The 14,225-nt window shown below is 31.5% G+C and overlaps 4 protein-coding genes across 4 annotated transcripts; 2 read left to right on the plus strand and 2 right to left on the minus strand.

Annotated features, from left to right (window-relative positions):
- Positions 1 to 1,246: 1,246 nt before the first annotated feature.
- Positions 1,247 to 1,817, minus strand: Tsp_00109 (conserved hypothetical protein). Its single transcript, XM_003375858.1, has 3 exons — positions 1,778 to 1,817; positions 1,557 to 1,693; positions 1,247 to 1,492 (listed from the first exon to the last, which is right to left on the minus strand). The coding sequence occupies exons 1-3, from the start codon at positions 1,815 to 1,817 to the stop codon at positions 1,247 to 1,249; spliced, it is 423 nt and encodes a 140-aa protein (XP_003375906.1).
- A 274-nt stretch (positions 1,818 to 2,091) lies between these two features.
- On the minus strand, positions 2,092 to 4,685 carry Tsp_00108 (hypothetical protein). Its single transcript, XM_003375859.1, has 3 exons — positions 4,616 to 4,685; positions 2,473 to 2,606; positions 2,092 to 2,250 (listed from the first exon to the last, which is right to left on the minus strand). The coding sequence occupies exons 1-3, from the start codon at positions 4,683 to 4,685 to the stop codon at positions 2,092 to 2,094; spliced, it is 363 nt and encodes a 120-aa protein (XP_003375907.1).
- Positions 4,686 to 9,667: 4,982 nt separating this feature from the next.
- Positions 9,668 to 10,391, plus strand: Tsp_00107 (hypothetical protein). The gene is given in 4 exon segments (XM_003375860.1): positions 9,668 to 9,702; positions 9,960 to 10,096; positions 10,135 to 10,182; positions 10,198 to 10,391. The coding sequence occupies 4 exon segments, from the start codon at positions 9,668 to 9,670 to the stop codon at positions 10,389 to 10,391; spliced, it is 414 nt and encodes a 137-aa protein (XP_003375908.1).
- Positions 10,392 to 10,780: 389 nt separating this feature from the next.
- Tsp_00106 (hypothetical protein) lies at positions 10,781 to 12,253 on the plus strand. The gene is given in 6 exon segments (XM_003375861.1): positions 10,781 to 11,107; positions 11,220 to 11,276; positions 11,370 to 11,388; positions 11,403 to 11,463; positions 11,997 to 12,054; positions 12,206 to 12,253. The coding sequence occupies 6 exon segments, from the start codon at positions 10,781 to 10,783 to the stop codon at positions 12,251 to 12,253; spliced, it is 570 nt and encodes a 189-aa protein (XP_003375909.1).
- The last annotated feature ends 1,972 nt before the right edge of the window (positions 12,254 to 14,225 follow it).

Consider the following 14,225-nt stretch of genomic DNA (forward strand, 5'->3'; position numbering starts at 1 on the left):
AAAATAAATGATAAAAAAATATTTTCCAACATAATCATGCTAATAATGCTTTACAGTAAGATATATCATGCATTTTGTATTAATATCATGCTGCTGCTCATCATAGTAGCATACGAAGAAAAAATTTTCATAAATGAAACGAATTTACAATATGCAATTTCAATAATGCAAAGAATAAACTTTATACCAAATGAATAAAATTATTTCATTTCAACGTAGAATTTTAAAATTTACAAGTATTTAATTCTTTTTGAAATTACTGTAAGCTATAGATGAAAATAGCATAATACTGTTCGTGCAAAATTTTTTCTTTTTCAATTTATTCTATTAGAATACAGTTTATGAAATTTCAAAATTTTCTTCTAGTTGTTACTAAATATAGAAGAAGAATATTTTAATCTTAGATCATCAATTAGCACTATTAAAATGAGTTGTACTGCAGAATTGTTGTTCTATATATTACGCAAGTCAGCTATTTATTTTTTTAAGCAAATTAGTATAAATATTCAAAGGTTGTTTTTTCCTTTAATTTGTAGCAACTGTTTCTGTTTCAATACAAATAAGTGATCTAAATTTTTTCAGCATTTGCAAAAAAAAAGCAGCTATAAGCAATCAAAAAATGCAATTAAACTGCGCGAATAATGTGTACAAATTTACAAAGTCTATAAAGCTTCATTTATTGCTAAATAAAATGATCATTAAACAAGAGAAAATTTTCATCTGCTGAAGAGACCAAATAAACATTTAGGAAACAAAATTCAATTCTTTAAAAAATCCTACGCACAATGGCAGGCAGCCAGATGCGTTTTACACCTTCGAAGAAATTCTATTTATAATATATAAAATTGTGTGCTATTTATTCCATCAAGCATCGAACAGCAAGCAATAAAAGCTTTTTTCTTCTTATATATTATTCAAAGGAAGAAAATTAATCAGTGCAAAATTAAAATATTAATTTCATATTTTGAATATTTGTTAATGTTTGTTTCTTCTTAAGTAAAAAAAAAATTAATAATTTATGCTCAAATTTTGTTATTGAAAGAAAGCTGTAAAAATCGAAATATAAGCTAAAGCCGTATAGCAAATTAAACTGATTACTTTTTAAATAATAATTATGTATACTAAAAGAGAAACTTTTTAGTATAATTTAAAAAAAAAGAAAATATTAAACATTTGAAATTTGATTTACAAACGAATTTCAATAAGATCACAGTTTACAAGTTCTATTTGGTGAAATATTAAAAAATTAACGCTTCTTACGTGAATCACATCCAACACCGTTGAAAGCACCGTACGGATTGACGAGCATATTTGTATAATTGCCACTGCTGGTACGGCATCGACTGTTTCGTTTTGAACGCATACCAGTTGTACAAGAAGTCTCTACTTCGGACATAATTCCTTCATCTTCATCGTCCGCTTTATTATATTTGAGCAGATTTGATTTTTTCCAAATTCCACGTTGCTGCTTTTGTAATGGTTGTTGTTGTTCCTGAAATGTTTGAACTTGTACAAAATGATAAAAATTTAAATTTAAATTTAAACCAAAAACAAACCTTATTCTCAGAACATTCATTGTCGGTGAACGTTTCCGACTGAGCAAGTGGTACGGCAAAATTTCGCCTTCCAGGTGGAACATTGTTCTCGGTATGTTTTCTTTGACACTGACGTGCATGAAGAAGTGTAGATGAATCTGAAAAAAAATATTTCATATTTTATTCTGAAACAAAATACTCACTAAGCTGGAGGTATGAAAGAGAATAGGTGCTGTGCTTACTTTTTGGTTGCAAAAATTTGAATACATTTTTCAGTGGCATTTATAAACGTGAGAGAAATAAGCGAGTGAGAGGGAAGAAAGAGAAGATCAGAAGAGGGAAAAGAAAAAAAATGAAATGAAATAAAAAAGGCACTTTGAAAAGTTTGAGAAAGATGTAAATGGATAGCCGAATAGCAGAAGAAATGCAATTGGCCAGTGGGGCTTGATCAACAGGAGGTGGTGGAGGAGGAGGAGGAGGCTTGGCAATTTTTAGAGACCGCAAACCGCCGCCGAGAAGCCGTCGTCAGCTTGGCCTGGACGATGATTGTTAGCATCTAGCTAGCTATTCGGCACATGACACCGATGGGCCTTCCTTCGATCAACCAAAAGCGTAAATTCTTTTCCAACGTCGGAAACAACAACTGGCAAATGCCGCCAACATTATATTCTTTTGCTGCTTGCTGCTGCTGCTGCTGCTGCTGCTGCTTTTCCTTCTATCACCACCATCACTACCACCACTATCGTGTTTGTTGCTTCTCTATTCCTCAGCAATTACTCCTGCTGCTAATGCTTAATGCTAATTATAATGCTCATGTGCTTGCGCAGAGAGATTTCTTTGCACCCTCGCAACAAACAATAATTATATATACCTCACATTTAAACTTTTTTTCCCTTTTTATCTCTTCTCTTTGTGTAAGATACTTTACGGTTCATACCACTGAATCTGTTCTTGACAAAACAGCACGTATTTTCCAAAAAAAATTAAAAATAAGTAAATCAACTTCACGACATATATATATGCATATACATGCATGCAGCTGTCTGTTGACCTGTATGTAGATCTCAACAGCTAAAATTCAGAACCAATTTAATAAACTTACTTTTTTATATTTTTAAAAAGAATTTTTTTTGAAAAATTACATATCACAATAGTATTACTTGTTACAGAAAATAATTGGGTTTTGCACAAAATGTTCTAAGACGAAACTATTGAAATCATTTTTTTTGTCATTCCAATTGAAATTAAAAAAAATTTTAATAGGCTATTCATAAAAATAGACTTTCATTAGTGAAAAAAAGCTCATTTGTTGTAGTGCAACATCCAGTAAGGAGATGCTAAAATAAGATGTTAATGAAGCACATGTACCCAAATTGAAAAAATAATTTGTCATCTTTTGAAACATTTTTAGGAAATTTAGCTATATTATAGCTCTTTATTTTTTTACATTGCATCACAAATATTGATAATTTGGACACTGCTGTACCAAATAAACAAAAGAGGATTTTCATTGAAGCTAATTTGAAATAAAAATGAAATTTTTTGTTCGAATTATTTCATTTCATTTTATTATTCGTCTCTTTATTCGTAGCTGTAATTTTCGATGATCCTTCTACATCTACAGTCAACTGAACAAAGCTACTCGAAGAAAATTTGTTAAAATTGTAATAAAACCCAAAACTCACATCATATGAAATGTTTTATTTAAAAAAAATGCATTATAACAAATATTTATAAATATTATGCGCTTTTAAAACATCTGCTCTTAATATTTATAAATGAATGAAGTACTCATTTATCACAAACTTTGAAATGAAAAATTTTGATTTTACGTTGATAAAATCTGAATATCATTTTGCATGTATAAATAATAACTGAAATAAATTAAAGAATGACAATTCTTAAAAACGCACTTTTACTCTGGTTTGAGCATTTGCATATTATATATTTATATTATCAGATGGAACATTTTAATATTTGAATTTACTTTTCAATGTCATGTAAAAATATATTCATCCCATAGCTTTCAGTTGTGTGCACTAATAAGTGATAAACATTGGTTTGTTTATTATTCGACTACATTAATTTCACTTTCATATTGAAAAATCATATTCATGCGTTAAAAATTTATTTAAGCAGCCCTAATCAGGTGATTAATTGCAATTGCAGAAAAAGTTAATGCAAAACTGTTTTGGCTTCTGAATATAAAAAAAACACTTCAAAAGAAAATAAGCTTTAAAATAATTTTTAAAATTTGTATTGCTTTTTCAAATTATCAATTTTATCAATGTAATATTTTTCAACATTTTCAAACATCAAAAATCTAAAAAGCGGGAAAAATGTAATTTACGTCGCACGTTATAACAAAGTGAACAATTATAAAATTAATAAAATAAATTGATGTCAGAAAAATTTTATTTCATTTATCTTTATTTAAGTGTGATTGTCATTTTATTACAAACGTTTTTTAGAAAAAATTATCATTTGACTAGTCAAAAATTCGAATTATCAAAAAATCAAAAATGTTCAACTGTTTCGATTAAAAATGCTTCAAAGATCAACATAACTAATAAACGCATGCTTTGTGCTTATCTGTTTATGTTTTTTAAAAATTGTTTTCATTTTCATTTAACATTGTTGTTGTTTTGTGTAGGAAAAAAAATTCTGAGAATTACTTTAAAATAAAATTAGATACAAATATTTTTTTTCTAATATTCCCCTATTTTTATGTGCACAGATGGATAAAACCCCACTGATTCTTGCAGGAATGTAAATATATAATAATAAACATTGATCATGCTGTTTCCACTAGTAAAAAGATAACGTTTGCTGTATTATTCTTTTATTTTTTATTCTTTAATATTTAAGCTAATTTTAGCATATGCAAACTGTTCATTTACATACTGATTTATTATTTTTTGAAAATAACGTCCGTACTGTAAGTTTAAAACTGCCCAAAAATTCAATTTTAAAAGTCAAATTTAAATTAAATAAAAAAACAAAAGCAAGCTAAATTTAAAATAAATGAATAATAGCGTAATAACAATAAAAATTGCGCCATGAAATATTCTTTTTTTAACTGTTCATAGGCTTCCTGTTGTTTTTGCTTACGCTCTGCCCCATGATGACGATAATGATATTGATAGTCATAAAATTAATCCATTTCTTCAACGCGAATTTCTTCAATCCAACAACTGTTGTAATTTATTATAATAATAAAAAAAGTAATAAAATATACATAAATTAATTTCAAATGCTCCGCTTGAAATACTTTTTTTGAACTATTGATATCTGTCAAAGAAAGGCAGATGTAATAAGCTGTAACAGGTTGAAAAGTATTGCACTGAGTAGATTTTGCTGACAAGGAAATATGCCAATGCCTATTTCTCTACGCAAAAATTATTTTTCCCCCGTACGTTCACCAAACATAACATAAAATAATTTACAATAATACACTATGTAAATTTTACATTATTTAAATTTTAACGTTAATTTAAACTGTTTTCTTTCTTGTTTGTTTGCAGTTGCTGTTGTTGTTGTTGTTTTCGACGAAAACTGAATAATAAAATAAAACATGAAAAATGTAAAACACTTTCAATAATTTAAAACAGTAATAATTTATCCCAACTCACTTTGCCATCTGTTAAAAATAAATTTAATCCATGATAATTTGGATACTTTTCAATTTTCTATCAGTCAGTGTTCATATGCAAATATAACGTCACGAATATCAAAGCACCGATATTTCTGTGCAATTTTCATTTAATAATAATAATAATAATAATTTTTCTACTATTTAATAAATTTTAAATATTTCTGACACCTTTGAAGTACTTCATACTGTACTGTTTTTTAAAAAAGTTTATTCCAAATGTGAATTGCTTACAAAAAATCAATTTGTTTTTATTTTTGACTGAATTTTGCAGTTTTATTTATTTCAAATCATGTTAAAGTTGATTTTCAAATGTAATAGCAAACAAATAAATATATAAACTAAGCTAATCAACCAATTATGAAAATAAGTTTGTAAATGGTTAGTGTTAGTGTTAAACAATAAATAGGGTTAAGAAATTTTTTCATTTTCAAATAAATTTTCACATAAATTTAAACATTCATTGAAACACAGCCTGCATTATTTTGAACTCTCAACTTTACTAGCATTTGCATGCGCACCACGCGTTTTTCTACATTGTTGTGTATGTTATATCAGTACCAATTGTAACAACTTTACGTATATATTAAAAGAACGACAAACTTGGGAAACAGCTTTGCTCAGCCTAGCATATGACATCAAACCTAAAGCCTAATCGAAATAATTTTCCACCAAAGCACTTTCGGGGCACAAAATTTTCTAAACAACAATTAACGCTTAAAGTTTACGCTCGGTATCTTCTTTCAGTTAACTCTTCTGTGGAGTTAAATATTTGAATGGTAAGCTTGTTTACTTTTAATTTGCTAAACATAAAAATTGATTAGTCATCTTCTCATAAACATTAACTTGCTTTCAATGGATATTCATATATCAGTGTAAATAACAGTAATAAAAATGTTTTGTAAATAACGTTCATTTTGGTAATGTTCCAGTTTTATATTTCATATTTTATTATTCTGTTTCATATATGTTGCACATTTCGAAACCAAGATGTGATGTTTACTGAAACATGACTATTTTTCAATTTGAAATTATTTGAAATAATAATATTTTAAATTGTATTATACAGTTAATAAATAGAAACCTTTTTCTTAATCACTTATTAGCCTCAAATACGATCTCAGTTAAGTCTTCAAAAGATCGAATCGATCGATGGTTTACTGTTTTTCACAGGTACTTGCATTGCATGTTTTTATAAAATAATTAATTATAACAATCAAATAAATAGTTTTTACTGTAAGTTTACTTTAATAAATGCATATTAATTTTATTTAAATGCATTATTTGATATGATGAAATGGCAAATGACTGAAAACATATTGCATTAATCTCTACACATTGTAAAGTTAAATAATAGCATAAATTAGCTGATATTTTGTTTGTAGAACATTAATATGCACATTTTCTTCTTAATGAAGTTCGAAATTTGTACTTTTACTTTTTATTTAAATTTACTTTTCTGTTTTAATGATTTTCACTTTATATGAAGTTGAATTTGAAAGACGAGAATGATCAAGATGTGATTCAGCATAAAAACGATTCGTAATAGTGAAATTCACATCATTTGATAACGATGGTCTTTTTCATGGCAGAAACTACAGTGCAACTGGATTTCATTTTCAGTGAATATTTTTACAGTGATATACAGTGAATTTGAAAAAAAATTTATAAATGAAAATGATAACATTAAATTGTTCTATGCACTATAATTTTGTATTATATTTATTAATTTGATTTTTTTTAATTTTTAATATTGGCTATTTTATTTAACTTGTTAAAGCTTTTAACTGCTGCTATTGCTGCTGCTGCTGCAGCAAGTTCTACATTTTTTATAATAACAGTTGCGATTTCTTTTGAAATATCTTTGTGATAAAGTCACACCAACTACCAATCTTCAATTGTCACGGAGCAATGCCTAACATGAATTTTAAAGGGTTAAAATATTTTTATGCGCAAACAAAAAAAAAGCATAATGTCAATTGGTGAAATTTTGCTGTTAGCTTTAGACAATTATGGAATGGTACTTTTTTCCAGATTAAATATTTTCGTTTTTTAAAAAAAATATGTTGATATCTTTTTTGTAATTTATTACAATTTCAAATTTGAAAATAAAATTCCATATTCAAATCTTTTTCTTACGATTATTTTAATTAGTGAAATTTTGCTTTTAATCTTCTACTGTCGCTTTCTTACTTGATATCGATGTTTCACATTTAAACTTTATAGATTTTAATTAATCATAATTGTTGTATTCGATGAATAATTTGTTGAGTTTATTTTAAAATTTAAAGTTTAATTTCATTTTAAAATTTAAGACAGTAAATAAATTTTTGTCATTTTACAAATTTATAATTATCATGAAATGAATAATTAATGTTCAATGAAAGCCATTTCATTTGTAAATAGAATTTAAATTTTTTTTCTATTTTTCTGAAATATAAAAAGAAATGTTGTCCATTAATGTGTGTTGTTTAAAATGGTAAAATGAAATTTATTTTCAACGATGACAATATTGAGCATTTTCTGTTACTTTTCATTTTTTTTCTGTTGCTGAATTCAAGCACATGAGCCAACAATGATTGCTAGATGAAATGTTGCCCGTGTTGTCATTTCATCTAGCAACGCGTAAATTGAAGCTGCTGTTTGTGCTGTGATGATATGAAAGTATGAGGCACAAAAACTTTTCCATCCAGCTATACTGCTGCTACTGCTACTTTTGCTGATGCTTGTTTGCTTGCCCGCCTGCTTGCTTGCTTGATTGTTGAGGTTCATTTTTCCTGCTCGAATATTTTTCCACTATCAAGTGATACCGTTACTAAGGGTTCAATTTTGCAAATTTTTATTTGTCAATTTCAATGCCATTCGACTAAATATTATTATATACATGCAACCAATTTTGCACAGTGTGCAATCGAAGCACCGGCCCGTTTAGCTGATCGATTTCAACTACTACAAGCTTGGCGCCGCCGCCGGACGCAAGCAGGGATGGCAAGTTTCGTTTCCAGGCTTTCTGTTCGATTCCACGTCGGAGGTCGACACTATTGACAAAGGCTAGCTATAGCTATATAGCTATAGCTAGCTAGCCTAGCCGGCTGCTTGCTTGCTTGCTTGCTTGTGCCTATCTGTCTGTCCGTTTGTGCCTGGTTGCTTTTGCCCATTGCCGCTACTATTGCTTCTTCTTCTTCTTCTTCTTCTTCTTCTTCTATTGCCCGTGCTATACTACTCCTACTACTATTGCTGCTTCTGCTGCTGTTGCTGCTGCTGCTGCTGCTGTTGTTGCTGCTGCTTTTTGCTTTTGCTTCTGCTTAGTCATATAATAAGCTATAACCAATCCTTTTCGTTGGATCAAAACCACTGAGCTGTTAACAACAAAATGCAAGTTCTTTTTGATTTTGACGTCGTCATTTCAATTCACCCTGTCGTTTTCACTTTAAATTTCTTTCCATTCATTTTATAGATTCTCTTTACTGTTGTTGATTTTATTTCCTGTTCCTTTTACTGATTTATGCAAAACAGCACAACAGCAGCAGCAGCAGTAACAACAACAACAACAAAAGCAATGATAATAAAATTATACAAATTTTATTTAATATGCATATTAAACTGTTTTTCTTTTTTGCTTTTTTCTCCCAAATTTTTTTAATGAAATATTTACTGAACAAAAAATACAATTATTGTACAAGAAGAAAAATTTTGAGAAAAAAGCACACAAAATTTTCATCACAACTGGTGGAATAGCTGTTTCGTTTTACATGCAAATCATTTATGTAATTAAGCATGCATTTTACATATCTACAGATAATTTAATTTTTGTGATTTTATCTGTTTGTCAACAAATTGTTTTACAAATTACCTCTTTTGTAAAATTTGAAATTGGCGTTGATTTGCAAATATGCACAGTATTATTATTATTATTATTGAATACAATGATGATGAGAATGAATTAATAATAATAAATACAAAAGCCACACAATGGGCATATGTGTTGTTGTCGAAGAGCCCACAGCTCGATGGCATATAGGAGGAAGCGGAAGCATCTTCCACGTCACGTGCGGCGCGCAGGCCGGGCTCGCGACGCAATTCCAAAGCAGCTTTATTTTTGTTATGCGATATTTGCACGGGCTCTATGGCGGACCAGAGTGAGCTGGTGTTCCGCAACTGCTGGCGCCGCAGTCGGCACGACGGCCGGTGCTTTCAAGCACGAGAACATTCTCTCACCACTCTCTCTCTCTCTCTCTTTTACTCTTTCATTCTCTCTCTTCCTCTATGCTTTTACCCTGCTATCATTCTCTGACTCTCTTACTCTTGCTCTTGCTCTTTCCCTCTCTTTCTCTCTCTCTCTCTACTACTCCTCCTCCTCCTTCTCCTCCTCTTACTCTTCCATTCTCCTCATTCGAACCCATTCCATCGACTTCTTTTAATATATCTTTTGCATTTGCTTTTTATTCACTCTCTTCATCATGCTTTTTGTAATGATAATATGATTACTTTGAAAAAAAATGGAAAAATCCACTCGTTATTTTGTAGCATGTATAATTTTCATTTTTCAATTTTAAATTGTTTTCAAGGTAGTTCTTATTTGGATGAGATAGATTTTCCCTTTTCAAGGAAAACCGACGGCGCCCTTTTCTGCTAGGCACAAATGTTAGTGCAATCGATTTGCATCGACTTGGGAAATCTACGGAGAAGAGCCGCATTTTATTGACCTTATGATGATTTTTATTGTATCAGTTTTTCATGCTCTGCTTTATTATTATTATTATTATTATTAGCAGCAGCAGCAGCAGTTGTAGTAGTAGTAGTGGTAGTAGTAGTAAGATGATTTTCATACTTGTTCCACAGTTTTCAATGTTCCATGCATGGAAAAGTGCAACCAACATACGCCAAAGTGGTCGGTTTTGCCCAGTCAGTATAGTATTGGTTAAAGTTGTCAGTCAGTTTATTCAGTAGTCAATGTATTGAAGCAAGCGGTGAGTGATGAGAGTCCCCGAGTTGGTTGTTCAGTGTGAGCGTCTTTCTTCGGTGTTTTGCTCGCGCGTTCGTTCTTGATTATCTATCGACCGCGCCGTTACCATGAGGAGGAGCCGAGGCAACAACAACCTGAACGCAGCGGAACGGCTAGACGCGGAAGCAACCGGACACAACTGTTGACGCTCAGCCGTGGAACCCGGCAGGGCCGGATTCCATCGATAGTCGATGGATGATGCATAAAGTGAAAAAAAACAGAATATGCTCTGCTTGGTGCGGCGGTGTCTGATTGCATTGTTCGCATGACGATTATGCAGACTCGTTTCGGATAGGTGCTCGCTTGCTTTTGCTTGCCTGCTTGGTTGGTTGGTTGGTTGGTATTGCTTGGTTTGCAGGAAGCGGGCAGCAGCCGCGGCAAGTCGCTTACGTCCAAATTGTGAAGTGATGAGAAAGCAACAGCAAAATTGAGAACGAGAACTTCTCTTTGTCAAAAGTCGAACCCTGATCAGAAGATCTTCGGGTCGGAATTTATTTTTGAACCAACTCGGGCCAGTCTCCGTCACAACGTTTCACAACCGTGTGATGCGGCTTGCATGCTAGCCGGCTTGCCAGCTTACTTGCTTGCATGCTTGCTTGCTTGCTTGCTTGCTTGTTCACGGCCGCGCCAGTCACGCGCCAATCGATCACGGCCATAAAGCTTTGTGAATCGACCCTTGTTCTCGCGTCGGGCGAGCGGCAAAATTTTCCACTAGTTCCCACATTGATTCCTGCTTCCACGCATTGTCGTCGATACTTGGTCACCAAAGACTGGTCGGCCGTATGGACGTTCGACGTTGTTCTTTTCTACCTATTGCCACCGACAATATATGAGCTCAGTCTGCATCCCGAACGCTTGTCGTCACCATCCATCCAAACTGTCCAACAGTCTTCAGCTAAGATGAGAGAAGGTACTGTTTCTAATTTTTTTAAAATTTTCTCCATTCTTTTGATCATCTTGGACATTCATTCATTTTTCATCTTGAAAAATTATTATTTCTCATTAATTTTTTTCTCTCCTATTTTAGCAACTTGTACAGCACAGCACAATACAATTTTGTAAGATTGAAACAAGCTTGAAGCTGGTTATACAAATTGAAATAATTTTTATCAAAAATTAATAATTCATTTTCATTTTCTATAATTGTCACATATAAGTTTTTGATCACAATTTTCAGAGGGCTTTTTCGGAAAATGGTGCATTTTTTTAGTAAATAGGAGGCAATTGCTGTGGATAAATATGATAAATAATGAATCGTGTGAACTTGGAACGTTTTTGACAATCATCATCACATGTCGCCAATTGTTTCAAATTTGGTAACAAAGCAACGCCAACAATGCATAACTTTATGCATAAAACACGTTGTTGATAAGCTTTGATTTTAAAATTAAATTGTTTTTTACGCTCTCAGATTGGTTTTATAGACTTTCTCTCTTTCGAGTCTTTCAAGCTTTATCATTGCAATGGGAAATTTTAATATTTGCATTAAACAACATGTGATTGAAGAAATGAAAAATAAACAAAATGTATATTTTAAAAAATGAATATTCTGCATTTCTGATTATTTGAAATTGTTTGTTCGCATGTTTCATATTGACATTGTAGTGCAGTCGTTTTGTGAACATTTTTGTGAAAATGAGTTTTCACTTTTAATTGTAAAAATAGCTTTTCATAATTTGAAACATATTCAGAATAAAAATATTCCATTTTGTAAAACGATTACACAATTGAAAAGTAGTTTCAAGTTTAAAATGTGAAGTATCAAAATTGTGGTTATGGAATCAACAATTTAAATTTTTTGTAGCAAAATCATGCATGATGTCGTGCAAAGTAGCTTACCTCATAAACTCAGGATGACTGAAGTCATTTTATTTTTTTTAATGCAGTTTATTTATAATGAAATTTATTTACTGTTTCCAGGACTGTTTTTATTTGTAATCAGGTAACGAGCATTGAATTGAAAGCACCACTTTCATCTGCTAGATTGAATTGTTTCTTATTTTTTGTTTTCAGATGCTTAATATAAATTTATATTTTGAACAATTCGAGCTTATTAGTTAAAAAGGCAATTTTTACACTCATCGGTTGAACGCAGCATGCTTTGAAGCTTCTTTGTTCATCGTATCGTTGTCAACAACAATGATAGTGTTCTGTTTGATACTGCTAATAAAGGTAAATGAAAAGCTAGCAGTTTAGCTGTTTCATCCATCTCATTTCAAATTAAACCATATTTGTGTAAAATTAAATCACATTTGTATAATAAAAGCGGTAAAAAATAGAATAAATAAAAGTGCAACCTGCTTTAATTTATTGTCTCTGCTAACATGCGTCGAATTGATCTTTATTCATTTTGAACATTAAAAAGTATTAATTTTTTATTTTGAAAGCATGATTTTTTGTATACTTGTAAGTAATACAATTCGTAGATATAATACAAGTTTGGGATAATAATTTTCCCATGTAATCAAACTTTCAATATAGTATTAGTAGATGATCCGATTTTATTTATTTATTTAGAATGACGATTAATTGTAAACTTGAATAATGATTTGTACAGTAGTAGCAGTGCATTTTTTAATGATAATTTCTTTATACATTTGTAGCATCTGATAACGAAGAAATTGCAATGGTTGGGATAATAGATGAATAGATATAATTAATTAATTAATAATTTTGTTATTTTTTTATAATTTGATTTTTGAAAAAAAAAGTTATATGATTGGTAGATAATTTCGAATTGTTGAAATGATGTCAGATATTGAAGTATGCTTAAAAGTATGAGAGGAGACGCTTGAGCATGGATGCAGTTCCATTTGATAAACTATCGTTGATTAAGTTCTATACATTTGGCTCAGTTCTACTTTTCAACTATTGCGCAATTTACAAGCTAGTAAGCCAGTATTTAGTTTGAGACTGGCTGGCTGGCTGGCTGGTTGGTGGTTTGAAATGTTGGCTCCAAAGCACACGCCTCTCTCGATCGAACCGCTGTTGACTTCGCGTGCGCGAGGAGGCTGCCTAGCCTTCATGGATTTCCACGCGACCATTGATTTTGTTCCACTTTGTGCTTTCCTCTCTCTCTCTCTCTTAACTCGTTCTGCACACACACACACATATATACATAAATACACACCACACTTACTGCCTCTGCTCACTCACTTTCACTCTCACACTCTATCACACACACACACACACACACACACACATACTTTATCTCCTCTTTATTCTTGCTAGTTCTCAATTTCGAAGCACTTACGCGTTTGTGCCGCTAGGCAACACAACTTCCCACGTGCTTGCTTGAAATATACCCAACTTGACAGGGCTGACTGTGTCAAACGAGAATATCCATTCAATTCCAAATGTTGATGATGAAAATTCAAAATTTGGATTCTTTCAAAGAATAGTGAAAAAAAAAGAAAATGCCAAAAACTTCCCCACACCACCCAACCCTGAGGCACCAAGTTCATATATGCTTCCCATCTGGTGGTGTTGTTGAAATGAATGCTTCAAGCGAATAGGGGAAATTTTGTCATCGCATATACAATTGGTGTTGGTTTATTTTTATTTTTTTTCATATGCAAAATATTATTCATGTGATAGTTGGAAAAGTGGGAAATTTGAATTGAAACAAAGAAATCAACAGCCAGTATAAGAAGAAGAAGAAGAAGCTTTGGTGTCGTTCAACCCTTACCGGACGTTGGCGCTTTATCAGCAGACGCACAACAGTCAGCTGGAACACAAGCGAGCTAAGTTTGAAGAACCCAATTGATTATTTTGTCAGCCAAGCCAATACAATCATCGCCGTCAGTGGGCAGGGAGATTTTCCTATCGGTGGCGCCGTATTGCATTTATAGTCGTCAATATTGGTAACAAGTTTCCAAGTTCCAGTTCAGAGAATTCGATAATTGAAGCTACACGAAATTTATTGAAACGTCCATTTCAGTTTTACAAAAATTGCCCAACTCCAAACTGGCAAAATGGGGAAATTGGTGTTTTTTGTCAAAGCAAAAAAAAAAACAAGAAAGAAAGAATTGAA

This window comes from Trichinella spiralis, assembly GCF_000181795.1.
Source record: "Trichinella spiralis strain ISS 195 chromosome Unknown Scfld4, whole genome shotgun sequence".
In the NCBI taxonomy this organism is placed as follows: Eukaryota; Metazoa; Nematoda; class Enoplea; order Trichinellida; family Trichinellidae; genus Trichinella; species Trichinella spiralis.

Excerpts from the sequence above, each read along its gene's own strand:
- Tsp_00109 (XM_003375858.1), bottom strand. The coding sequence starts at position 1,817 with ATGCCACTGAAAAATGTATTCAAATTTTTGCAACCAAAAA. Across the intron at positions 1,694-1,777 it reads CAAATTTTTGCAACCAAAAA|ATTCATCTACACTTCTTCAT; the intron begins GTAAGCACAGCA and ends ATTTTTTTTCAG. Across the intron at positions 1,493-1,556 it reads ATGAATGTTCTGAGAATAAG|GAACAACAACAACCATTACA; the intron begins GTTTGTTTTTGG and ends CAAACATTTCAG.
- Tsp_00108 (XM_003375859.1), bottom strand. The coding sequence starts at position 4,685 with ATGACTATCAATATCATTATCGTCATCATGGGGCAGAGCGTAAGCAAA. Across the intron at positions 2,607-4,615 it reads CAACAGGAAGCCTATGAACA|CTGTTGAGATCTACATACAG; the intron begins GTTAAAAAAAGA and ends TCTGAATTTTAG. Across the intron at positions 2,251-2,472 it reads TGTCAAGAACAGATTCAGTG|AAGGAAAAGCAGCAGCAGCA; the intron begins GTATGAACCGTA and ends TGGTGGTGATAG.
- Tsp_00107 (XM_003375860.1), top strand. The coding sequence starts at position 9,668 with ATGATTACTTTGAAAAAAAATGGAAAAATCCACTC. Across the intron at positions 9,703-9,959 it reads AAAAATGGAAAAATCCACTC|CAGCAGCAGCAGCAGTTGTA; the intron begins GTTATTTTGTAG and ends TATTATTATTAG. Across the intron at positions 10,097-10,134 it reads TGGTCGGTTTTGCCCAGTCA|TAGTCAATGTATTGAAGCAA; the intron begins GTATAGTATTGG and ends CAGTTTATTCAG.
- Tsp_00106 (XM_003375861.1), top strand. The coding sequence starts at position 10,781 with ATGCTTGCTTGCTTGCTTGCTTGCTTGTTCACGGCCGCGCCAGTCACG. Across the intron at positions 11,108-11,219 it reads CTAAGATGAGAGAAGGTACT|CAACTTGTACAGCACAGCAC; the intron begins GTTTCTAATTTT and ends CTCCTATTTTAG. Across the intron at positions 11,464-11,996 it reads GAATCGTGTGAACTTGGAAC|CAAAATCATGCATGATGTCG; the intron begins GTTTTTGACAAT and ends AATTTTTTGTAG.